This window comes from Nymphalis io, chromosome 28, assembly GCF_905147045.1.
Source record: "Nymphalis io chromosome 28, ilAglIoxx1.1, whole genome shotgun sequence".
Taxonomy (NCBI): domain Eukaryota; kingdom Metazoa; phylum Arthropoda; class Insecta; order Lepidoptera; family Nymphalidae; genus Nymphalis; species Nymphalis io.
In genome coordinates, this window is record NC_065915.1 from 1,635,929 (window position 1) to 1,663,266 (window position 27,338).

General features: G+C 35.1%; 1 protein-coding gene and 1 long non-coding RNA gene across 4 annotated transcripts in view; both read left to right on the forward strand.

Moving 5' to 3' along the window:
* The first annotated feature begins 4,620 nt into the window (after positions 1–4,620).
* On the forward strand, positions 4,621–5,151 carry LOC126779164 (uncharacterized). The gene is made up of 3 exons (XR_007670275.1): positions 4,621–4,640; positions 4,731–4,863; positions 5,005–5,151. It is a non-coding gene; the product is annotated as an uncharacterized LOC126779164 (long non-coding RNA).
* Positions 5,152–5,454: 303 nt separating this feature from the next.
* Positions 5,455–27,338, forward strand: part of LOC126779049 (unconventional myosin-Va) — a 56,129-nt gene continuing 34,245 nt past the window's right edge. For all 3 annotated transcript variants that reach the window (XM_050502820.1, XM_050502821.1, XM_050502822.1), the window contains exons 1-20: positions 5,455–5,807; positions 14,608–14,730; positions 14,957–15,075; positions 17,067–17,149; positions 18,146–18,268; positions 19,073–19,203; positions 19,430–19,649; positions 20,488–20,595; positions 21,057–21,172; positions 21,649–21,895; positions 22,852–22,988; positions 23,567–23,765; positions 24,009–24,405; positions 24,489–24,569; positions 24,827–24,965; positions 25,089–25,246; positions 25,328–25,502; positions 25,662–25,751; positions 26,077–26,261; positions 26,868–27,124. In XM_050502820.1, coding sequence (XP_050358777.1) covers positions 5,781–5,807; positions 14,608–14,730; positions 14,957–15,075; positions 17,067–17,149; positions 18,146–18,268; positions 19,073–19,203; positions 19,430–19,649; positions 20,488–20,595; positions 21,057–21,172; positions 21,649–21,895; positions 22,852–22,988; positions 23,567–23,765; positions 24,009–24,405; positions 24,489–24,569; positions 24,827–24,965; positions 25,089–25,246; positions 25,328–25,502; positions 25,662–25,751; positions 26,077–26,261; positions 26,868–27,124 — 3,115 coding nt within the window. In that variant the 5' untranslated portion in view covers positions 5,455–5,780. The remainder of the gene's footprint in view (positions 5,808–14,607; positions 14,731–14,956; positions 15,076–17,066; positions 17,150–18,145; positions 18,269–19,072; positions 19,204–19,429; positions 19,650–20,487; positions 20,596–21,056; positions 21,173–21,648; positions 21,896–22,851; positions 22,989–23,566; positions 23,766–24,008; positions 24,406–24,488; positions 24,570–24,826; positions 24,966–25,088; positions 25,247–25,327; positions 25,503–25,661; positions 25,752–26,076; positions 26,262–26,867; positions 27,125–27,338) is intronic.

Below are 27,338 nucleotides of genomic sequence, written 5' to 3' on the forward strand. Positions count from 1 at the left end.
ATTAATGTTTGAAAATAATTTGATAAGTTGCTTGATAGAATAATTATTTAAAACAGAGATAATAAAAACAATAAATCAATTATATTAACTTTACGTTATAATTTGCTAAATACATAGGTATTAAATGCTTGGCAACATATTACAAATTATAATTTATAAGTTTATAATATACCCACCCAGGACCGGATTATCCATACGACAGTGTAGGCAACTGCCTAGGGCTCCCGCATCAGCTCAGGGCCCATAGGCAGAAATTAGGAATTAAGTTTTTAAAAATTTTTTAAATTGTTGAAGCAAAATATCTCTGATATTCTTATCCTCAACATATATTTAGTAACAAAATATAGTAATTATGAATAAAATAGAGCGCTGTGGTAGAAAAAAAATATTTACAGAAGACGTGTATTGTGTGGAGGCGTCATGGTAATCCGGCCACCCACGGTAATAATAATTTTGAACAAACAAATCTTGTCCTAAAGTTAAGTTAAATATTAGTTGATCACATCCTTAGGCGAGTGAACAAACAAAGTAACTGAGCTATTAGCTTAAACCTATGTTCGCAAGATTAATACACCAGTTCCCTAAAGCAATTAGGGGTTAGGAAATTTCCACAACTTGCTTCTAATATAGGATGTATCTAGGCCATATTAATGAAAAGGCTTAATTTATTTATCCCTAAAAATCGTTAAATATAACTTTGTTTAATTATGCATAATAAACGCGCCACTCCGGTTCTTTTCCTGATAATCTCATTTCTGATCTTATCCTTCAAAGATACTCCGAGCATAGCTCGCTCCATAGCACGCTGAGCGACTTTGAAATTTGTGGACTAGTCCCGCAGTTAGTGTCCACGTTTCGGCACCGTATGTCATGGCAGGTAAGACGCATTGGTTGAAGACTTTCGTCTTCAAACATTGCGGTATAGACGACTTGAGGACTTGACATAGCTTGCAAAATTAGCAGGCTGAAGTGAACGTGGGCTGGTCACGTATGTCATAGGACCGATGGCCGTTGGAGCAGACGAGTCCTAGAGTGGAGACCGCGAATCAGCAAGCGCAGCGTAGGGCGCCCTCCAGCCAGGTGGACCGACGACCTTAAGAAGGTGGCGGGCACCAACTAGATGCGGAAGGCGGAGGACAGGGAGCTTTGGCGCACCTTGGAAGAGGCCTATGTTCAGCAGTGGACAACGATTGGCTGTTGATTAATTGATTGATTGAAACGCGCCACGCGTTAGTAATTACAATGTCTTTAAATGCATTATAAACTTTAAATATGATGTAACATTTGAATGAAACGATTCTGACGTAAAAAGGTTTTATATATCAAAGACAAATATAATAAAAAAATAAATCCAATGTCCTTTTGTTAATGATGAAATTATTAAGCGCATAGCGCTTAGTGTTTTTCATTTTCTACTAAACTGAATTACTCTACTATATTGAACATCCCAAGAAGCCGAGATGGTCCAGTGGTAAGAACGCGTGAATCTTAATTTCAATTTTATTAATTCAGTGCCGGGCAAGCACCACTGAATTTTCATGTGCTTAATTTGTGATAATAATTCATCACGTTCTTTACGGTGAAGGAAAACATCGTGAGGAATGCATGTCTCTAATTTTCTTAATTACTGAAATTCTGCCACATGTGTATTCCACCAACCCGCATTGGAGCAGGGAGAGGAGGTCTTTAGCCCAGCAGTAAGACATTCACAGGCTGTTGTGGTACGGTACTGAACATGGACAACATAAACACAGTAAAACCGTAACCTTCTCTTTTTGAGGTCTGTATAGAGATAGAAAGGAAAAATTCGATTACTATAGTTCTATTTTGTTATGTACGGTGATCAGTAAATATAATTTTAAAAATACATACATTTTAAATATGAAATAATAATATTTATCTGTACATATAATACAGATATCAAGCTCAAGTTATTGGGTTAGGTTGTAGTTAGGGTTAGGAATTAAAAACTCTTCTATTTTTCCCTTTAACATTTTTATTTGAGTACAAACCACAGACTATATAACCTCTGCGTATTTTTAACACTGGCTATTACAATAGGAATACATATGTGGTAAATATTAATAATATTGTCCAAGTGCAGTATTTATATAAGGTCGGTATGTAGAAAGAATTAAAAAAATACGTTTAAATATTTTGATTATATTTCTTCACCAACAATTTTATTGTATATTTTATTATGCATACATGATTATACTTTTAGAAGATATTGCATTGAATAATAATTTTAAAAATTACTTATTTTCTAAGGTCTGGTACCAAGCCTGGCAAGTTTCAGAGGCGATATCACACAGGGCGGATAAAACGCGGCCTGTGGAGTCATAATCTGCAAAATATTAAAAATAAATTACGAAATATTAAAATATCTGACAATGTATCATAAACTGTTATTAAATATATGAATATAGTTAGAAAATATTACTGTTTTTTTTAAATTTACAAACCAATGTTATTTCTTTTGCCGAAAATAGAGCCATTAAATGGAAGCTTTTTGTAATTAGCTTCATTCAATTGGATGAGGCAGATGATAACGAAGACACCGATGAAAATGGCAGCGCGCATGTTTACACCTAAAAAATAAACATATTTTATTTATATATAACAATACAGTACATTATTATTGTATAATAAAAAATAAAAAAATGGGTAGAATAAACTGTACATAATAGCAACATTTAAATATTATAAAGGCGTATGCAGAATTGTGTGATTTTTAAAATTACAAAATGTATAATATTACATTATGTATCTTATTAGAAAAAAAGATTTACACAAAAACCTCTAGAAGTACATGAGCATTAATATTTCCGAATATTTGTAATCACTAGTTAACTTATGTAAAAATATACAAAATTTTATATTTGATACCTTTTAAAATTTCAGATAAGATCTTAAACTGTATACTCGAGTAAAGCTCGATCGGTACTGATGCTGGACTTTAGATTCAATACCATTTTATACCAGAGCTTCTGATAATCTAATAATTATCTGCACATCAAAATAATTTCTTGTTAAAATTGCATTACTGTACAAATTGTTCGTAAGATTGATAATAATTGAGTTCGTTCATTTATTTCGATGTTCGAAAGGCGCATTTTTAATTTTTAATATTTTTTATGTTATTCATATAAGCACGCTGATAAATATAATATGTAAAAAGCTCTACAATGTACCCACAGATATTCGACTAGAATGATCCTAATTTATGTACATGCACACAGCATAATATATGTTAATAAAATTAGTTACTTTTTTATATTTATAAAATAGGAATACGGACGAGTATATGGGTCACTAGATGGTACGTAGTCACCAACGCCAAAGACATTAGCGTTGTAAGAAATGTTAACCATCTCTTACATCACCAATGCGCCACCAATCTTAGGAACTAAGATGTTATGTCCCTTGTGTTGTAATTACACTGGCTCACTCACCCTTTAAACCGGAATGCAGCAATACCAAGTACTGCTGTTTTGCTGTAGAATATCTGATGAGTGGGTGGTACCTACCCAGACGAGCTTGCACAAAGCCCTACCACCAGTATACTTGTCTATATTTGTGGGGGATGACAGATGTTTGACATTTATTGTTATGTGTTATTCTTATTGTTTCATATGTTGTGTGTGAGATATCCGTTTAAGCGACAATAGTCATTTATTAGAGCCTTTAAGTAACAAGTATTTTATTTATAAATAAGTATTTTTTTATTAAAAAAATAATCGAAAACCAGTCTCTTTCACTCAGTCTTCTGTTTTCAAATATGAATTAATAATTATTCTATGTTAGGAATGGGAGATACTTAGTGCAAGGCAGGATTGGACCTGTGTTTTTTATAGGCAGCTCTAGGCAAAAATGCTTTTATCAGATTACTCGAATCATGTTTACTTTGATTTTGATAAAATAAATAAATAAATATAATTATATGGTATGCAAATAGGTATAAAAAAATGTAAAAATGTTAATTCGTAGAAATATACTTTCTTTTAAAATTAATTCTTTTTGTTTACTGTTTAGTAAATGTACTACTTTTAGCAAAATCTCGATGTAAAAGATCAATAAATTAATGAAATAGATTCGAGCTTGCCAGAGTTATGAAATGTGAGTTTTTTTTAGTTTAAGTATTATATGACTTACATAGGGCTTTTCATTATAAGCTTTGTTTATAAATTTATTCTTTTAATTTACTTAAGGTATATACTTATAAGAGTATTATTAAAGTTTCGAGTCAGTAATTGTTGAAATGTACATAAAAAAACCTCAACAGTGTGTTGAAATCTTGTGACTTTTAAATATAGCATTTGATTTTAATACTAATATCTAATCGTCTCTAATTTTTAATAAACAATTTTTAAACGCTATTATACTTGAGAGAATACAGATAATGTTTACTGTGAGTTCATACGCTCTATCAATATTATGCACTAACGAAGTTTTGATCCCCCGAGCTTTCGCCTTATCACTGTCAATATGCGGTCAGAATCCAATAATCCTATAATTGAGTGGACGTCCACCATGTCCTAATTTCGTGCTATAAAATGGAGGGAACGGCTCTCTCGAAATCAGTTGACATCTCGTCTTCAACAGTGATACCAGTATAGGAACATTTACCATAAGTAAAGGTAACTTATTTTCCATTAGATAAAGAAATTTATTATAAAACTGATGATTTCAAGTGTGTAACAATGCTTAAACATATATTTTTATTACAGATGATCGCATTAATGAGGCTCACCTTCGCTTTCACTCTTGTGGCTGTACTATTTTGCTTAATAGATTTGAGTGAAGCTAACTATAAGAACGCTCCCATGAATGGCATCATGTTTGGAAAGAGAGGACCTTCAGGTGATTATTATCATAATTTACATATTCTATTTTTTTATTACTCTTTAGCTGTTTTACAAAAAGCTACACTAAATACACCTATTATTATTTTGTATGGCGTTCGTACCACTGGTAAAATAGTAAAATTATGTTTATTTTTAGAATACGACTCCAGAGGTAAAACTTTGACAGCTCTGTGTGAAATCGCAATAGAAGCGTGCCAGACTTGGTTTCCTTTGCAAGAAAATAAATAGAAACAATTTTTATGAACATGGACGACGAGACAATATCAACAAGAATACATAAAAATATAATCGCACATTACATTTATGCGAAACATTTAATGCTTTAAAATAATCTTGTAATTATAATAGCAGAATTAGAAGTACTAACTAACGCGTCATTAAAATTTTCATTAACATTTTCCTATGTAACTGTAAAAATATTAATAAAATTTTACTGCCGATCTATACCTTTTACTGCTATAACGCATCTTTTATGTTTTTAACTTATTTTTATTTTTCGCGTGAAATGAAACGCATTTATTTGACCTACATTACCTATTTATATGAAGTCATAACAATGGCAACACTCATGTGAACAAAATGATAATAACTTCCCTCTGCATTGTTAACGCTTATTGTTTTTTATTCTAGTCACTTTTTACGTAACATTTAGTTCCACCCGGAAAATATGAACTGTTCTCGAGAGGAGAAAATCTTTTCGTGTTCTGTTCAGTTTGACCTCACGAACTTTAAGAATTGTAATTTTGACACATGTCAATAATGCAGTGACGTCTCGCATTTCGCATCATATTTTAGCAATTTTAAATCTACCTTATTTCTAAAATGGATTTTCAAAGTTCCGAACTCGTGGTGAAATAATAAAACAGTTATCATAGTGTTATATTTTTTAAATTGTTCGACTGAAACCCAAAAATGACTACGAAGGAATTATACACGAAGGTAACATTTTATCATTTGTTTCTATTTTGTTTTTTTTTTATTTTGATAAGGTATTCCGTCAAAATTTTGATTTTGGAATTCAAATACTACGTTTTTAATTTTAATGTTATCTCGATAAAAATTATTACGGATGTAATAGATTAACGAGATAATGATCGCTTTCACTATCTGTGTCAAATGCATGTAATCATATTGTTCACACACTTATAATATGAATAATTCATAAAGACAATTTTATTGCAGATTTTTATGTTTACTATTGCATCACAGTGGCTGAATATCTAGGCCAAGATGCACATTAAATTTTAAAACAAATTAACTTATCAGTATTAACACAAATAAACCTAATTTTTTACAACTTTTATATTAATAACAATTGTAAATATTGTTTGTTTTTTATAATTAACACCGAAGAAAATGCTACTTTTAAATGTTGATTTTTCTTACTGGAATCTTGTTAGTAATTACATACTTTTACAATTGCAATAAAATTTGTTAATAAATAACTGTTTATTAATTATGTAACTTTATGTAATATTTTAATTTAGCTTATTACCTTTAATTGGGTTATTTAATTATATGGAATACCTTCCACTCTTTACTAATTAATAATAAAACATTATTTATAACCAAAATTATAGTATCAATAAAATTTATCACATCTCTTTTTGATAATATGAATCAATAAAAGCACTTGTTGAGATAAGAAGTTTATAAATATTATTAAAAAAAAGTAATTACCATTACAATGTCACTAATGTAATTTAATACGTCAATATTGGATTTTAAAAATTGTCATTAACTATATATGAGAAATATTTGAAGAAAAAAAACAAAATGCTCTGAAGTTTTTAACCAATCTTCTTCTCATCATGCTCTTGAAATCTACTTTGGTATTACATAGTTTCTACTCATCATTAAATACTTCTAAATTTGAAACTGATTTTGTATGTGTCATCTCTTTTATATGTGACATTGGCAGAATATTAACACTCAAAGAGCATATACCATGCCAGTAAAAGGAAAAAAAAAACTTGTTTTGACTATTACTTATATACGCTATCATTTTATAGTAAATTCTTTAATTGCACTTACATTTTATTGTCAAATGTATAACATGAATGAGTTTTAATAGCTCTATTACACAATAAGAGATAAAGATTTCCGTAATTGTATGATTATATTGTTTTACTTTACTAATAAAATAAATTAGTTAGTAAAATTAAAATATATATTTCCATAGTAAATATATTTCATTAGTCATTTTCAAATATTTTTGATTCATTATTAAACATAAAATAAGGGGTTCAGTATGTAGAACTTCTACTATTTCCCAGATCAGGTTCTCATTTGAACCAGTGGCAGTATTTATGTCGATAATCAATAAACATGTGTAATATTTATATATTCAACAAATCAATTGGAAAAATCAGTAGTTACTTGTATTAACAAATCCAATTACATTAATTATCCCCTCTAATTAAGTTTATGATTATTTTTTTATTTCCTGCATTGATATATATTCAACCTTTTTTTATGTATATAATCTTTTATAGAATATTATGTCTTATCTATTTTTTTATATGAGTTTTAAATTTAGAATTGGAAAGATGCAAAAGGCTTTGTGGAATATTTTATTATACATGTTAATATGCCCATTGATGTCTGTCTGTTTGTAGTGAGAATTTTACTATGTAGATAAATTTTTTTTATCCAGCATAGGCACAAAAAATTTATGTTGAGTTGTATCACTAACAACACACAGAGTGAGGTTATTAGATACTAAACTGTCCCATTGTGAGCCACTGTATAGATACGCATGTTTTTGCAACTAGAACTAGGCTTATATTTAAAACAACAATTTTTTTTTTTATTATTTATACATTATGGACCAAGGTGTGTAATCAATAAATTTTATTTAAACAATAATTACAATATATAAACAATTTCGCATGAAAGTAACTCTGTCTGTCGGTTTGTCTGTATGTTATGACTTCCGGGCTAAACCACTGAACTGATTTTGATGAAATTTGGTATGAAGAAAGCTTGAACTATAAGGCAGGACATAAGCTATATAATATTATTTATACCTAACATGCGCCCTTCCCTATAACACGCAAGCGATGAAACGGGCGAATAATAGCTTTTTATACATTTTCTTAGGCTAAGAACTCACGGAGCGGTATTCCCGCGCCCGCGGTTGAGGGCTCGCGGCTTCTGTAGAATGCATGAATGTAAAAAATTGTATACATTTTAAAGTCGTTCCGTCAATTAAAAAACGCTTAGCCTTACTGTATAAAGTCAACACTTCAACTTGTTTTTGCTATTAGAATATGATGTCATAAACATATAATATTGTAGATGATAATGTCGAAAAAACCTGTATGTACAAGATAATAAAAATTGTATGCATTAAGCATTGTATTACATAGTTTTAATAATCAACGGCATTACAAACATTGCTTAGCAGTTTAGTTAAACACTGATTTCTCTCTTCCTATCATCATTGATTTGACATTCGAAAGAAGAAGACAGTATTATTTAATTATTTACCCTCTAAACAATATTTATAGGGTAAGTTTCAACGCCAATAGAATTTGCGGTGAAAATATACTCTGACTGACATAAATATGTCAGAAATGTCATAAATATTGTATCGAATAACTTTGGCAATAGTTTTTGGCTACTCGAAATTAATGTTAACTCGTTCGTGCCGTGTTTATAAAGAAGTCCTTTACTAGGAAAGTAAAATGTAAGCCTGTAATTTTTTTAGCTCTTAGTGAACCTCTTTTCATATACCATTTTTTTTCTTTTTCTAATTGATTTCTAAATACATTTTGGGATTGATTGACATCAGATATCAGAGATTAATGAACACTTGATTCAACTGCAATGAATTAGCGTTTATAAAACTTGAGTTATTGCGGTTATTACTTACTAGAAGTTTTAAATTTGAAAGTAAAGTAGCTGAAGTAGCGTGGTGTTATAAGCCTTAAATCTTTATTTTATGAGGAAATAACTTTGGCCAGCTTTGTAACATTAATTATTATTTTTGTATCCAAATCTATCACTGTTAAATGCTATTGTCAAATTCTTTCATTGTGATTAAAAAAATTATCTAACTTTTACTTGTTGGCTTTGTGCAAGCCCGTCTGGATTGGTATCACCCACTCACATCTACCGCCAAGTAGTAATATTTAGCATTGTTGTGTTCAAAGGGGGAGCTGAGTATATAAACACAAAGATGACATAACATCTTAGTTCCCAAACCTGGGGACACATTGAGGCGAGGTTGATTGAGGAAAACATTAATTACTGAAAAATCTTAACCGAAATATATAGAATTTCATTGCATTTATTATTGCTTTTGACATCAGTGGGGCTATTCTGTAAGAATATACTCGAAACACCGCGAAAACGATCGTGAAACGGCCGTCAGAAAGTATTATGCGACATTGACCGTAATAATTATAACATGTGACCATAAGTCTGTTGTCAACAATCACGGGTGAGTAATGAAGTGAGTTCTTACAGAATAGCGCTGCAGAATACCAAATGAATAGTAAAATCAAGCACTTAATAATTTAAGCTCGCATTGAATTCCGAAATTGCAATGCTGTTCTGTAAGAACTCACTTCGTATCTCACTCGTAACAGCCTGTGAATGTCCTACTGCTATTCTAAGGCCTCCTCTCCCTTTTTAAGGTTTTGGAGCTTATTCCACCACGCTGCTCCAATGCGGTTAGTGGAATACATTGAAATTAATTGGGGCTTGCCCGGGCTTGAACCTCTTAATCATCGGTTAATATTCACGCGCTCTTACCACTGGGCCATCTCGGCATCTTCGTATCTCACTCATTAAATGTTAAAAACCGACTTACGGTGATACGCAATTTTGATGCGTGTATCTTTTAAATGTTATGGTTATAATCATATATCATATTGATTGAAATTTCAAAGACGACTTAGTATGAAATGTTTTTTACGCTTTATTTAAAATGATTTTATACTACTAATTTAAAAAGTATAGTATTTATTTAATTTATTTATTTAGAATAAAACCAACATAAATAATACGTTTATACTCATAACAAATATAACATTGCTGTTCCTTTTTATTATATTAATTTAAATTGGAAGTATGTTTATAAAAAATCTAAAACAATTAGCGGTCAAACGTCAACTAAAATAATTATCTGTCGTTAAATGTAACTGAATTCCATTCTATATTTAAATATCTTACTTTTTAAATGTGTAATATTCAACCTTCATATGAAGCAAAGGTCGGTATTGATTAAGACGTCTGAACATACAAGTGACATTATATGTTTGACTGATTTCAGTTTCGAGTGTGAGTGAACTAATTTTTGTTAATTGGATTATTGTACTTAAGCTTATGTTTGATACCAGAAATATAATAGGAGATATGATGTCAGTTAATTACATAGGGTAGTAATTATATTGTGGGACAATGTATACTTTATTTTATTTATTTATTAGATCACCAACAAAGTACACACAGATACACGACAGCACACAGTTCATAAAATAAAAAATAAAAGATGTGGTACATCAATTACAGGTGATAACTGCATGAACAATAAGGCAATATATACATAGCACAAAAAAAAAACAAAAGACAAATCAAAATTTCAAGTTACAAAACAAAAAAAAAAAACAATGAAAAAATTTTATTAATAAACTAAAATGAAAATAATAATGAAAACTAATATGGATAATTAAGTATTACTTATTAATGCCATTATGGACCTTCTAAATTTAAGTATATTGTTGGTAAAGATGTTTACATCCTTGTCCATGTCTACGCAATTATAGGTCTTTATAATTCTATTTATGGTGAACTATGTCCTAGGTTCGATTTTGAAGCTTTAGTTTTAAACAATTTACGCCTGTTCAAGCGTAAGCATTTTGTTTAATTACACATGTATACGCTTATATAACAGGATACCGGACAATGGCTCAATATTAAATATTCAAGAATACCGGTAATCCAATCTTCAGGCCGTTTCTCAGGCGGCTTTCTTTCGCCAGTTCTTCTCAGAGGTGTTGAGAGAGGAGGTGTATGTTGAATAAAACTTTGAATTTATAAGAACAAAGTTGAAACTCATCAGAACACGTTCGCGCCAGAAAGTGACATGCGATATTGACTATAATTATACTTTTTTTTTGCAAAAGAATCCTAGCAATGGGTTCGTAAGAAATTACTAATATTACTATTTATCCCTTCAATTAAGCGTACAGCTTGTGTTACGAGCGGGGACTATAATAGACCCCTTAGTCAGGATCGAAACTGCGACTTTTGCATCGCCAGACGGCCCGTAAAGTATTGCACTTTTAACGCTTAAATCCTATCCTTACTGATATTAATAATTTGAAAGTGAGATTGTTTGTTGCGCTTTTATGTCTTAACTTGTCAATCGATCATTTTGAAATTTTGCATATACGTTTTTAAGTAAACAGGAAAGGACATAGTGTACTTAATAACTAGGCCCCCTAACACGCAATCGAAGCTGCTAGCGGTTGTTATCAGTGTCCTAATTTTGTGAGATGTATCTTTATATATCAAATATTGCTAATTGTCATTAATACACGCGATAAAGATACCGAGTGTGAGCATCGACGAACACTCACCGTCAGGATGCAATGAATTACGTATATTATTTCGCAAAAAGTCAAAGAAATTCCCAACGGAAATAATCAACGACCAGTAATATCCTGCCTCCTTAAGAGATCTATGTGAGATTTTATTTATTAGGTTTGCTAGCGATTTTTACACTGGTCATTCTTACAATCATACAATTATAATACATACACGGATTATGTAAAATCATTTCAAAGCAAACACTACACGCTAATTACTGTTACTTGCTACAAAAAGAAAACTTAAAAAACAAGTTCAGTGTGTACATGCATTTGAAGAAGTTCATTGTTAGTATTATGTCAAAACTATAAAAAGTAATAAAAATTGTCTATGTCTCATTTTGATATCTTTCATTACAGAGTTTTGACAGTTCGCTTCAAGGCTGTATGAACAAGGTCTATGTCAGTAAACTCAATGACGATTAATACTTTAATAGTATATAGTTGTATAGTAAAAACTAAAGACCAATTATAATAATAATAATATCCTCCAGACCGATTTCGGCCACGGCGGCCAATCTCGAGAGATTAGCCAACTACGCAGGAGATATTATAGTGCACAAACACAGGTGTGTGTGCGCAAACACAGGTGCACTCTCTATTCCCTAACTCTCATAATTCGACACGACCGGAAAGAGTTCCGGCGCAGGACCAACGGCTTTACGTGCTTTCCGAGCTTTCTTTTTCCAACTTCCAGACTCTGGGCTGCTACTGAGAGTTTTCTGACAGAAAAACCTAATAAATTTTTATTGGCCCGACCTGGGAATTTAACCGAGGACCTCCGGGTCTGCGGCCTTATATCAAGCCACTTGACGAGGCAGTCAATAATAATAATATACATTCATATTCTAGTATTAACGAGTGATCGAATCTCGCATTCTCTTTTTGACATAATACGACCATTCTTTATACATTTTTTTTAAAGAATAGGAAGGCGGACGAGCATATGGACCACCTGATGGTAAGTGGTCACCAAACGCCCTTAGACATTGGCATTGTAAGAAATGTTAATCATCGCTGACATAGTCAATGCGCCACCAACCTTGGGAACTAAGATGTTATGTCCCTTGTGCCTGTAATTACACTGGTTCACTCACCCTTCAAACCGGAACACAACAATACCAAGTACTGCTGTTTTGCGGTAGAATATCTGATGAGTGGGTGGTACCTACCCAGACGAGCTTGCACAAAGCTCTACCACCAGTAAATCACATCCATGTAAGTTAACCGCCAGCAAATATTTTAAGCTGGTCAGAACTAAGACACAGTTGTCAATATAACGTTGTTTGTTCTCAGATATAATCTTAATACAAAAAAATAATTAATTTGTTAGTTCCTAAATTTTTTTAAAACCGCTACCATGACCGTTGTCCTTTTCCATCTGGATAGTTAATGGCCAGTTGTAATTTTATAAGTTATATCCAAATGACCGATACAAGACAATCAATAAAGTGTCTGTCAATCTTATTTAATCTTTCCCAAGGCAATGTTGGATTCACAACATACAGAGGATTAACGCTTAATTGGAGGGCTAAATAGGACTATTAGCAATTCCTTATAAACGGGCATTGCTGTTATTCCAGGAGAAAAAGCTCCATGTGCTGTTAATGAACGAAAATAAATCGCAAACTGCAATTCTTTGCAGAGTAGCCAGAAGGCTACTCCCAGCAATTATGTCAAATTAATAAACCTGATTACCTGTATCCTCGTGAATGTTATAGCGCTTTAAATACTTCCAGTACATAATATATATGTTAATCGATATTCGCCGTGCTAATAGTGTTGATGGATTTCTGTCGTACCCAAACGAAATACACTTAATCAATTAAATAGGTATTTATTTTCTTTATTCCAGTAGTTTTATAATAGCACTTTTAAATTGTCATGTTACAATATTGAGTTAAATGTAAGGACACCACAGTTTCGCAATGTAGATTCTACCGAGAGAACAGTAGTCACATTTTATCAATTCCTAAAATGTGAAAACCCTTATATTGTGAAAACAAAAATTGTGAAAACCCCTGCCTCGTGTAATTCTTCAAGCAAAATTTATTCATATTTCGAAATTGTTTTTATTCTCCAAAATTAGTTCAGTCTATTTACAATATCAGAAGGCTAGTCTAGTCTTCCATCGCGATGTTTTGACGAGGTTGGAATACTTAAGATGTCATTGCAATATATTCACGATAATATTTAATATTCTGATAGAAACATATCAAACATTGTATAAACACGAGAAGTAACCAACTTGTACTCGTAACATTAGTGTATTCTGTAAGATCTAACTTCATTACTGACCCGTGAAATTGTTTTTTTTTATCCTGGGACATTATTCACACACGGCCATCTGATCCCAAATTAACTAGAGCTTGTGCTATGGAACCAAATAACTAATATACTACATATACTACTTTTCTTTTTATAAATACATACCTATAGCGATAATTACACCCAGGCTTAGAACAAACGGATATGTTTATAAATGCACACAAATGTCTGTTCTGGGTGGGAATTGAACCCACAAACTTCGGCGTGAAAGGTAGGTATCTACCAACCACGCCAACCGGTTCCTCAAAACAACAACCGACCTATGGTTTGATACGTGTGTGTGTTAAATGTTATAATTTTGATGCGTGTATTCTTTAAATGTTATTATTATTATGATCAATGTTGCATAACACTTTGACATTTCACGACCGTTTTCTGCGGTGAGTTTTGAGTTTGTTCTTACAGAATAGCTCTACAGGTTTTGGTCTCGGCAATTTCAATTGATCCTTCTCGTCCCTTGGCCAATGTTCGCTTCTGTTTATTACGCCTTTGATTTCGATGTTTTATCTTAAATACAAGTGTTTTATATTTTTCCTAGTCCGTTCCAGCCTTATCATGAATACCCGTCTACTATTTTATTTTATGATTTTCCTTATTTTTGAGGTTAAATTTTATTTATCATTGTTAAATTAAATATATATATAGGTTTATTATTATTTATTATTTACTTAAAGACTTGCTCGTATTTCTAAAATCACTATATGGGATAAGAGTTAAATATTAATTTCGAATTTGATGTGTACATTTGTCTATAAGTAACGTTTTCGACTCAACTAATTTGCATGCGCTTTAAAACATTTTTAATATTATAGGATGCCCGTATATGGGTGGAGCATCCTCTATACGTGTGGGAGGGCGCAACCGTGACCAGCGATTACCGTTCCGGTGTCCTCATCGTGAAGATAGACCAGACTGGAGAAATTCGACAGATTAAAGTGAGTATTGTTTAATGATGAGATGTCAAATCCCAAACAACTAACATAAAATAAGATTACGCTCATCATAATATATTTGGATTTCTCGACTTACTGAATTAAATTAAATTATATGTAAGAAATACTTAGCCATTTATTATTATTACTATTTACAATTAAAATATATATAAGTTATTATGTACAATCATATTTTGATATTAAAATGTTAAGTGTGTTTTTATTTTAGATCGCAGACGAAACGAAGTTACCGCCACTACGGAATCCATCATTGTTGATCGGACAAAACGATCTCACATCGCTGTCGTATCTACACGAACCGGCTGTGCTACACAACCTAAAAGTTAGGTTAGTACGTCTGTACATAGTTTTTTATAGAGAAGAATGACAGTTTTTTGACAGTTGATGACAGTTTTTTGACAGTCGATGACAGTTTTTTGACAGTCGATGACAGTTTTTTGACAGTTGATGACAGTTTTTTGACAGTTGATGACAGTTTTTTGACAGTCGATGACAGTTTTTTGGAAGTTGATGACAGTTTTTTGAAAAATGTATTCTTCATTGTTATAAAATTGTATTCTTCTTCTTCTTCGTATACTTCATTACTGAAGGTCGTGCTTGTCCTTGAATATAATTGTATAACAAAAGTAAAATTAAATGAATCTTTAGCTATATTAAATAATGAAAAAAAAAACAAGTTAACACGACGCAAGTGCGATTCAAAAAACTAATTTGATTTTATTTCATTTCAATATTAAGAATTTTAATTTTAATCAAAATAAATCAAATACTAACTACTTTTGCTTGGTAGAGCTTTGTGCAAGCTCGTCTGGGTAGGTACCACCCACAGATATTCTACCACAAAACAGCAGTACTTGGTATTGTTGTGTTCCGGTTTGAAGGGTTAGTGAGCCAGTAACTACAGGCACAAGGGACATAACGTCTTCGTTGTCTTTCGTTCGGTTGGTGGTGCAGTGGCGATGTAAGGAATGGTTAGTTACATCGCCAATGTCTATGAGTGTCACTTAACATCAGGTGGCCATTTGCCCGTTCCCTACCGATAACATAAAAAAACACCTGTTGAAAATGTTATGCCATTTATAAACATTAAAAAGAGATATTGACCTAAATGTGTCCCTTGTGGGACGCCAACTATGAGTACAGATTTTAAACACTGTTACATATATAATATAAACCTATAATAATAATAATAATAATATCCCGGGACATTTTTTCACACACGGCCATCTGATCCCAAATTAAGCTTATACAAAGCTTGTGCTATGGAAACCAGACAACTGATATACTACATATACTACTTTTCTTTTGTAAATACATACTTATATAGATAATTACACCCAGACTCAGGACAAACAGACATGTTCATGCACACAAATGTCTGTCCTGGGTGGGAATCGAACCCACAACCTTCGGCGTGAAAGGCAAGTATCTACCAACTACGCCAACCAGCTCGTCTATATATTTTAATATTAAGATATATAATAAAATAATGAGTTTAAATCCAAATTTTAATATAATAGTATTGTTATAGAAGCCGTTAAATCTATCTTAGTTTTATCTAGACGAATATTATAAATGCGAAAGTAACTTTGTCTATCTGTTACGCTTTCACGACAAACCTCAACCCCAAGGAAGGACATAGATATTTTTTAAAACTCTTCATCTCTCTCCTCCCTCTAACATCGCGTGTTAGAGGGAGGAGTGAGATGGGGCGTTGGGGGAGGGGGATGAGGGCGAAACCGTGGCCGAAAACTAGTATAAAATAAAATTTGGTTCTTGTTATAAACTAATAAAATTTAAGGGTTTATTAACTGCTGTTATATTGAAATTTATCTTGTCAATACTATTTTACCAGATGAGAACATCTGTTCAAACAATATGCTAGTTTACACTATACATAAGATTATTATTCAATACCATTTATACAGAATACTAACGTTTCGCCCGCTCTTTCCCCAGCGTAGTTCCCGTTGCCTTAGGAATACGGGGACAAAATGTAGTCTTTGTTATTCGCTGTTGATGTAGATTTCCATTATATTATATAAACTGCCTTACATATAAACATTGCTTAGCGAGTGATTAGTTAAACAATGCTGCGTCTTTTTCTTTCTTATGTAAAATCTATAAGGACAGAAAGAGCGTAATCAGTGTTTAATAAACATCCGATAAGTATGCAGTAATTTTATAAGTGAGGCCGTAATTAATTAATTTCTTAGTATTCATATCAGTTATTTGACTTGAGTCGCGGTCTTTTCAGTAGACCGTGGTCTCATCAGTAGACCATTATCTCAAGCAATATATAATATATTTTGTTACAGATTTTGTGATCGCAATGCCATCTACACGTATTGTGGGATCGTACTTGTCGCTATCAATCCTTACTACGATTTACCAATTTACGGTAGGCAACTAGACAAGTTAATATAATCTTTATTTTATTATATAGTTTATTTAATAATAATAATAAATAATCAACTCATGCTTATTGATTGTCAAAATCAATGTGTTGATACCACCAGTTCGGTCACCACTATATAACTTAGATACCAGTGAAAGACATTTGGTATATCGAAGACTGCCTCGAGATAGGTCTCTAAAGCGGGTCGGTTGTTAATGAAAGTCTGAATTTGGTACAGTGTTCTAAAGGTATTGTGAAACCTGATTTGATTGGCTTCCGTGGGATCATCTTCCCTGCTTCAGTGTGCACACTGCACATACCGGCTGAATTCTTATCCACTAAGCTTTATTGCTTACTAAACATTCTGTAAGCGGATGGAGAGCTGAAGATCAAGCTCAATGGCATGCCATTAGAGAGGCCTGTGTCCAGCAGTAGACGACGATAGAAAAGAATGATGATGATGACGAAATATCCTGTAAATGTACACTTGGGCAAAAATGTTTCTCTCATGGAGAAGGTTTTTAACTTATTACATCAGGCTACTAGGAGTTAGTCGATTTATATGCCAGTATTTTAATTGACACATACAGGCTTCCTGACGATGTTTTCCTTCAACCGCGCACAAGATGAATTATAAACACAGATTCAATTCACAATACATTGAGTCATCAAGGAGATATCACGTTCTTGTTTACATAAAGAAAATAACATGTGTACATATTATAAAATGTTCCCGAGTGTTTATCTGTTTGACCGCGATAAACTCAAAAACTACCAAACGGATTTTCGTATAGTTTTCACCAATGGACGAAGTGATTAATGATAAAGGCTTAGGTGTTCAATTAATAAAGGTTTTATTCAAATTGATTCAAATAGATTTATATGTATTACGATATAAATATTTTTTATCTACTAGTGCGAAACCGAGATACATCTACGCTACATCACAATATACATGAGTGATATTCGTAAAATTATTAGATGATATATTTTCTACAGGCGATGAAACAATTATGGCATACCGTGGTCAGTCCATGGGGGACTTGGACCCCCATATCTTTGCGGTGTCAGAGGAGGCCTATACGAAACTTGAAAGGGAACGGAGGGACCAGAGTATTATCGGTAAGAAATTTGTTACAGTTACTCCCCAACGTAGACGCTCACTAAGAACGGATATTATGCAAATCATATTCAAAATACATTTTTCTTCTTATCTCCCCGTGCGAAGCCGGGTGTATTAGCTACTTATTAGATAAATTGCTTTGTCTACAATTATTAGTTACATCAGTAAATACTATATGTCATATTGACGTGAAAAACTGCTGTGTCTCAGTGCGAAGGCGTTCCATGTACCATGTCATAAGTACGCGAGTCTTACTAAAAATATATGAAAGTTAGTTTATAGGCTATATTACAATATTAGCTAATCTTTGCGGTTTCACCCGCGTTGTTTTTTTTTTTTTTTTGGTAGATTTTTTTTGACAGGACTAAAGCATGATTTTCACATCAATTCCTTAAATATAAGACAAAAGTAAAAAAAAAAAAAAAAACAAAATACACATTACAAATTTATAGCAAAAACACGCCGTCTAAAAGATTTTCCTGTGGCATTGGCATATTTGGTTCTTCGTCAATGTATACACTGATTAAAATAATATAAAAAAAAAAAAAAAACTATTCTAAATGTCACAATTCTTTAAAGAACACATCATGCACAAAAGGAAAAAAAAATCAACACCTTAATATAATATATAGTTTTTTATATTTAAAAAAAAATATACGATAACATAGTCTATTATCTCAATAAATGGGATATCTAACGCAAATTTTTTTCAAATGATTTTTAGATTAGTGCACTAAAAACAAACTTTTCATCTTTATAATGTTAGTATCGATACATATCGATTTTATGTATATGTTATATAGTCAGCGGCGAGTCGGGCGCTGGAAAGACAGTATCAGCGAAATACGCGATGCGCTACTTTGCTGCTGTTGGTGGAAATGCCAGTGAAACTCAAGTTGAGAGGAAAGTCCTTGCTTCCAGTCCTATCATGGAGGTTTGTGTCTATATGATTTTCTATCTGAATTGAGTTACTTAAAAAAAAAAATTAAAATAAAATTTGGTCTACTGAGTAGACCGTTCATTTTTCTATTTGTTTATTGCATTATCCATCCGCCTATGTAATTAGTATTTATTCGGATCTGGTCTACTCAAAACACCACGGTCTATTGAAAAGACCGTTATTAATACTGCAATGATAAATTTCGAAATTTATTATTTAGGCAATAGGTAACGCAAAGACAACACGTAACGACAATTCCTCCCGCTTCGGCAAATTCATCGAGATACACTTCGACCACCAATATCGGATATCCGGTGCGAGCATGCGCACATATCTCCTGGAAAAGTCAAGGGTCGTATACCAGAGTCCGGGGGAACGGAACTACCATATATTCTACCAATTGTGCTCCGCATCACATTATTTACCGGAATTAAAATTAGGTAAGTACTTGCTCTTTTCCTTATGTTATATGTATTCGTAACTCTTTTCATTTTTTTTTTCACGCGAATTGGGATAAATAGGTCACCTGATGGACACAGTAAGAAATGTTAACCATCCCTTACATAGCCAATGCACCACCAATTATTGGTACTAAAATGTTACATCCCTTGTGCCTGTAGTGACACCGATTAACCCTTCAAACCGGAACACAATAATACCTTCATTGCCGATTGGTGGTAGAACATCCCAGGTAATACCAGAAAATATTTATTGTTTGTATATTTTTGTTTAAACGGCTGCAGTTTTAGTACTAGTGGCAAGAGGTGTTCAGTTTTCATGTCGAGAAATCCTCAGTTCTCAGCCCGTGACTGAGACAGCACGTAAATCTGATGCTTCTGCGTCTTAACTTTCCACTCGTGTCTTTCACACTACGATATATTTCCCAAGTAATTAGCTAAACGAATAGCTAAGTATATTAACCAATTTTGAGTATTAGTATTAAATAATATATTCATGATAGTACATCGCTTAAATATATACAGACATTTTTATAAAATACTAAATTAAAATAAAAAGAACAAAATACACATTACAAATTTAAAACGAAAACACGCCGTTTAAAAGATTGCCCTGTGGTATTGTACCCAAGACTCTGGCACTATTGTCTCTCTGCACCGCTAGACTCGGCCTTTGAGCTAAATAAGCGTCAGCTCTTCGGTCACCAGAAGTGTGGAAGTTCTTAGAAATATTATTATATTGTTATTATTTAATATAATAATACGTATTAGTTGAGTAATTAGTTAACAAATAACAATAATTCTTGTTTACGCTTCTCAGATCATCAGGACTCATTCCACTATCTTAACCAAGGCGGGTGTCCCAACATCGATGGTGTGGACGACTTAAAGGCATTCAACGACACAAAGAATGCGCTCACAATATTGGGTAAGTCATCTCAACTTACCGCCGTCCACTGCTGGATGAAAGCTTAGAATGTCAAACATCCCGATCTTTTAAGATTCCGATTAAGTATCAATTTAAATTTTTCAATTCGATATATGTGTATAGAGATGTTATATGAAAGAGGAATGTGTGATGTGTGTGTGTGTGTGTGTGTAATGTGTGTGTGTGTTTGGGGGCGGGGGGGGGGGTTGTGTAAATGCTATAGGTAACTAGTGTTAGATATATATAGTCCATTTCATTTGTAGGAGTATTAAAGATAAACAAACCTAAGATTAACATATTCAATGCGATTTGATAATAGCTGTGCTATATTATACATTAAAAAGTGTTCTTGATTGATCAATCCGCTTTGATGCAGTGTGTTTCAATAAGCTTAACTTTCGATCCGATCCCAGCAGTGGGACGCGACGTAAAATGGTTGTTGAGTGTAGTATGTTTCGTAGGCGTGTCGGAGTCTGAGCAGCAGAACATGTTCACGGTGCTGGCGGCCATCCTGCACCTCGGCAACGTGCGGCTGGCCTGCGACCCCGACGCGGACGCCGACGACGCCTACATCGACGTCAGTAACTCTACTCTTCTAACTCTATATTTCCTTCCCGACGCCGATGGTGTCCTAAACCGAGGTTAGGTTTCACAGGAGGCGCCCTTAGGACACGTTTTCTGAGCCCTTAAGTTAGCCCAAAATCCGGCTTAATATCGAGGTCAATTGGACCAACAGCAAAATATCCATTTGAAAAAAAAGTTGTCGTGGCTTAACGTTTTTTAAGACGAATAGACTATAAATTAAATTTTGTTAATAATAATATAATGTAAGAAATATCACGTGACTAGAATACGCGTGATATTTTTTTGTGACGTCATAATCTTAACGTGCTAATGCTGTGTCACAGAGGCGTCAACCATTGTGACGTCACACGCGCTTGGTATGTCTAATTATTTTGATATAACGGCAGTGTCTGTGCACCTCGGGAACCGCTCACAATCAGGGGGCCCCATTTAGTCCGCCTCGTTATTATATTAATGCAACCCCTCCAGCCCGAAGACGAGCACCTGGTGTCGGTGTGCTCGCTGCTGGGCATCTCCCGGCCGGAGCTGTCGCGCTGGCTGACGCACCGGCGGATCGCGTCCGCGCACGAGGTCATCGTGTCCCGGATGGACATTCGGAAGGCCATCTTCGCGAGGGACGCGCTGGCGAAGCGGCTCTACGGGGAGCTGTTCGCGTGGCTCGTTCAGGCCGTGAACAGGGCTTTGGATACAGGACATGCGAAAAAGCATTTTATCGGTGAGTTATAAAGTCGAAAATCGTTTTAATAATTCAAACGATTTTTATTTTAATTTCACGGTTAGAGACGCAATGTCATATTAACAACTAAACACGTCATGTCCTTGTTACATTTTATTACTTTGTTTTTCTTTAATAATCTTTCACGTGGCTCTAAAATCATAACATGTATTTCTATACACAAAACCTATGCACGTTTTTTCCGCTCATATGTCAAACAGTGAAATTTGTATATATGGCATTATACATTTTTTTTTTTTTTTTATAGAATAGGAAGGCGGACGAGCATATGGGCCACCTGATGGTAAGTGGTCACCAAACGCTCTTAGACATTGGCATTGTAAGAAATGTCAACCATCGCTTATATAGCCAATGCGCCACCAACCTTGGGAACTAAGATTTTATGTCCCTTGTGCCTGTAATTACACTGGCTCACTCACCCTTCAAACCGGAACACAACAATAACAAGTACTGCTGTTTTGCGGTAGAATATCTGATGAGTGGGTGGTACCTACCCAGACGAGCTTGCACAAAGCTCTACCACCAGTACATACATACATACGAGTATATTAACTTGTTCTGCTGTTCTGTTGGAAGGGTGAGTGAACCAGTGTAATTACAGGCATAAGGGATATAACACCTTAATTCCTAAGGTTAGTGGCACATTGTTGAGTAAGAAATGATTAATATTTCTTACAGAGGCGGCGGTGATTATTTACCATCAAGTGCCACATTTTCTCATCCAATTACCAATTTTATATAAAAAAAATATATTTAAAATAATGTCCCAGGGTAATCTTCTAATCGTTCTTCTAAAACTGTAATTAACTATAAATTAATTATCCAGGCGTATTTAATAATTATATATTATCTCGATTAGGACGCAAATATGTTGGTATTCATTCGAAACTGTATAACAAATTTATCGTCAAAATAACGTATCTTGACCTTCAAAGGTGTACTGGATATCTACGGATTTGAGACATTCGAGATAAACTCCTTCGAGCAGTTCTGTATCAATTACGCAAACGAGAAGTTACAACAGCAGTTCAACTCCCACGTCTTCAAGTTGGAGCAGGACGAATATATTAAGGTAATGTTTTATGGGACGATAGAAAGAGAGCGAAAATGTTATTATGCTCGATGAGATAATGTTACATATATAGGTGGAGTTTTTTTTTTTTATAAAGAAGGAAGCCGACTCTGTTTACAATTTTGTTACTTATTCTAGAGTACTATCTTAACTAACTTAAATATAAAAATTGCGTACCTCACTTATAGGCTAATTTAACATGCATAGGAAAGAAAAATAGTACATACTTTGTAAGTAAACTTTAAAAAAAAACTTACTAAAGGACAAGGAAAGTGCTGCTAGCATTCTTGCGGCTATGATGCTGTTTGGGAAGCCACTCTGAATCATACTGCGAAACAGCTATTCTTAGCATTTTTGTGTTTCGGTTCAAGGGGTGAGTGAGCCAGTGAGTACAGGCACAAGGGACATAACATCTTAATTCCCAAGGTTAAATAAAGAGCTGGTTAATGTTTCGTACAGTGCCGATGTCTATGTGCGTTTGTGACCACTTTTCTCCTTATTTAAAAACAATTCCAATAATTTGAATTCAAGCTGCTACAGTAAAAATATTAATGAAATAAATATTGGTGGTCGAATAGGAAGAGATATCGTGGAAGATGATCGACTTCTACGACAACCAGCCGTGCATCAACCTGATCGAGGACCGGCTCGGTGTGCTGGCGCTCCTGGACGAGGAGTGTCGCGTGCCGCAGGGCTCCGACCGCGGCTTCGTGGCCAAGCTGCACGACAAGTGCGCCAAGTACCCGCACTTCCTCAAACCTAGATTCGGCAACGCCGGTGAGTCACGTCCGAGGGTTCCGCCCTGCTTCTCCCAAAGGATCCGTTTGTATGCGTGGTATTATTTTTTTACACTTAATAACTTAGACTAATATTGTGTGAAAGCAAACTAACCACAAAAAGAGTATCTCAACTTTCTTTAATGAAATTGACTTTAAGAGTACTAGAGTAATATGATACACAATAGTTTAAGTCGGCCTCCTAATCATTATCCGTTTTCGTAATGGCCGCTCTCCCCGACAGCGTTCATCATAAAGCACTTCGCCGACGACGTCGAGTACCAGTGCGGCGGCTTCCTCGAGAAGAACCGCGACACGGTGCTGGAGGAGCAGCTGGAGTGCATCCGGTCCGGCGCCGGCTGCCGGCTGGTGCGCGCCATGCTGGCCGACCCCGGCGAGCAGACGGCCACGCTGCCGCCCCCCGCGCGCCGCCGCCCCCCCGCCGCGCTTGGCAGCCTGACGCAGCCGGCCCGGCGGCCGTCCGGCCAGAAGACGACGGTGGGCGCGCAATTCCGGGCGTCGCTGTCGGCGCTCATGGGCACGCTGTCGGCCACCACCCCCCACTACGTGCGCTGCATCAAGCCCAACGACACGAAGCAGGCCTTCCAGTTCGACGCGTCGCGCGCCGTGCACCAGCTGCGGTCCGCCCCCCCGATCACAATACTGCTTGTATGAGTTGCGAGGATTATAGCTAGGAAGAATAACAAAATGTTTGTTTTTTCAGAGCGTGTGGTGTCTTAGAAACGATAAGGATATCATCAGCCGGTTTTCCATCAAGATGGCTTTATCAAGACTTTTTCCAAAGGTTTGCTTCTATATAAATTATTAAATATATTAATAAAATTGCTTTTTATTTGGCGGGAATTAAATTAAAACTTTATCTGTAGTTCACTAGAATGCAACTTCAGTTCCAAGAGCTTCCATTCGATATTATCAGCTGAAATATTTAATTATTAGTTATATATAACGTGTCCAATGAAACTATGCCGAATGTAACGTAACAGTTTTGGAGCGGTGTAGTAGTAAATTGCAAACCTTCTCAAAACTAACTTTGTCACACAGGTATCGTCTGCTCTGTCGGTCCAAAGAAATCGATCGAGCGAACATTAAGAAAACGTGCTCAATAGTTCTCGAGCGACACGTGAAGGATCCGGACAAATATCAGTTCGGTGCGACCAAGATATTCTTCAGGGCCGGACAGGTACGAAAACTCTCCGACGGGAAGGAGCTTTAGTAGATGAAACGGGCTCGGTAAACCGAACGTCCGGACACACACTGCTGGTAATATAAGAGAACAATATTAGCCAACGCCCTCCCCCGGCAGGTGGCGTTCCTGGAGAAGGTGCGCGCGGACCTGCAGCGCCTGTACTGCGTGCGCGTGCAGAGCTGCGTGCGCGGGTTCGTGGCGCGGCGCCGCTACCGCCGCCTGGCGCGCGCGCTGCGCGGCCTGCAGGCGCACGCGCGCGCCTTCCTCGTGCGCCGGTGAGCGCTCCACCGGCCCACTACACGTTACACTCGCTTCCGTGGAACGCTCCCGCTAATATTTATTTTTCGGCGCAACAGAAAAGTTCAGGAGATTCGACGCAATCGTGCCGCTATTAAGATCCAGAGGAATGTTCGCGGGTGGCTCGCGCGGACCAAGTACAGAAGGTTGCGGAAGCTGGCCATCGGGTTGCAAGCGCGCTGTAGGGGATACCTGGCCAGAAAGCTCTATAAAAATAAGAAGATTCTTAAAGTGGTAAGAACCCATTTAGTGTTAATCTACTTGTGTCAATTTTGTTTTAAAACCGATTATGGTCCTTCGAGCCGGATAAAAACTGGCAATTCAATTTAAAATATGTGTTGATATCTAAGTTATATACAAATAGCATGAAAGCACATAACGTTATATTTTTAGACGATTGGATTACAACGCTACGCGCGCGGCTACCTCGTGCGGCAGAAGGCGAAGAAGAAGAGGCGACAGATCGTAATATGTCAAGCTGCGGTATGTTATTATACTTATGAGTGCTGTATGTACGTTTTTTTAATATATTTGATTAAATAAATCAGTACCTTTAAAATTTTCCAGATTATAAGCTATTACTTTTATATAATGGCAACAGTTTTCTTAATAATGGACGATATATATTAAGATATATTTAACGTAAAGCAAAGTAATGGTTAAGTTCTAAGAATAATGAGTTTTTGCTGTGCTTTTAAAATCTTTATGAGAATCAAAAAGAAGAGGAGAGAAATAATATAATAGGTATTGTTATTTTGATAATAATAACATTAATTTTGCCGTAATACTCGTGTCCCCCGCGGAGCAGATCCGGCGCTGGCTGGCGCGGCGGCAGTACAAGCGGCTGCGCATCGAGGCGCGCAGCCTGGACCACGTCAAGACGCTCAACAAGGGGCTCGAGAACAAGATCATCAGCCTGCAGCAGAGACTCGAGGACGCCCTGGGGCAGGCGCGACGCATCGAGCCGCTGCAGGCCACCATCGCAGACCTCAAGTACGTTCCATTCTGTAGATGACAAAGAGTCTCACCGCGCTATTTCTGTGTCTATTTATTTATTGCAAATAGGTAACTAGACTGGTAAATGAGCCGCCTGGAGTGGTCACCACTCCCCATTGACATTAGCACTGTTAGAAATATTAATCATCTTAAATTGCAAATGCGCTACCAACTTTGAAAACTCAGATGTTATGTGCCTGCAGTAACACTGACGCACACTTCAAATCAGAATGCAACAGTACTAAGCATTGCTGTTTGACGGTAGAATATCTGATGAGTGGGTGGTAGCGACCCAGATGAGCTTACACAAAGTCCAAAAAAATTTATAGGTCAATACATCAATTATGTGATTGATGGCAAATAAATAAAATCGAAGTGTCTGTCTGTAATTTCAAAACCTATTTTTAAGTTAATATGGCTATTTGCGAATTACCAAAATCAAAACAACCGTTTTTTTTAGAGTACTGCTACCAATTTAAATATTATTTACGTATAATTTGAATGGGCATTTCGTACGTTAAAATGACAAATTTTGAAGGATTTTCTTGACAAACCGAATGCCACGCTGGTGGGTTATACTAATAACCTTACATCTTTTCACAGAGCTAAAGTTGAAGCACTAAAACTCGTCGAGATGGAATCGAAGGTTCTCAAAGTTGATATTGTAAGTAAAGACAATCTCCTGAACACGCTTCGTGTGGATATAGCGACGGAGAAGGAGACTAATAAGAAGTTGATAGAAGAGAAGAGATCTATAGAAGAGAAGTATAAGAAGAATAAAGAAGCTTGGGAAGCGGAGAGTGAGAAATTGGCCAATGAGCTGAAAAGTAATAAGGAACATTACGAAATGGCTATCGAGGGTGAGTTTATATTATAGACGAGGATAGATGGATGTTTGGTACTCTTTCACGCAAAAAATACTGAACGGATTTTGATGAAATTTTAATAAAGAAATAATTTATACCGTTCGAATCCCGGATCGATCTAATATAGTTTTACTGCAAAGAAAATTTGAATATCAACCAAGATTGATGTTTATAGCGTTAATTTCGTTTGTAGTAACTTCTCTGCGTT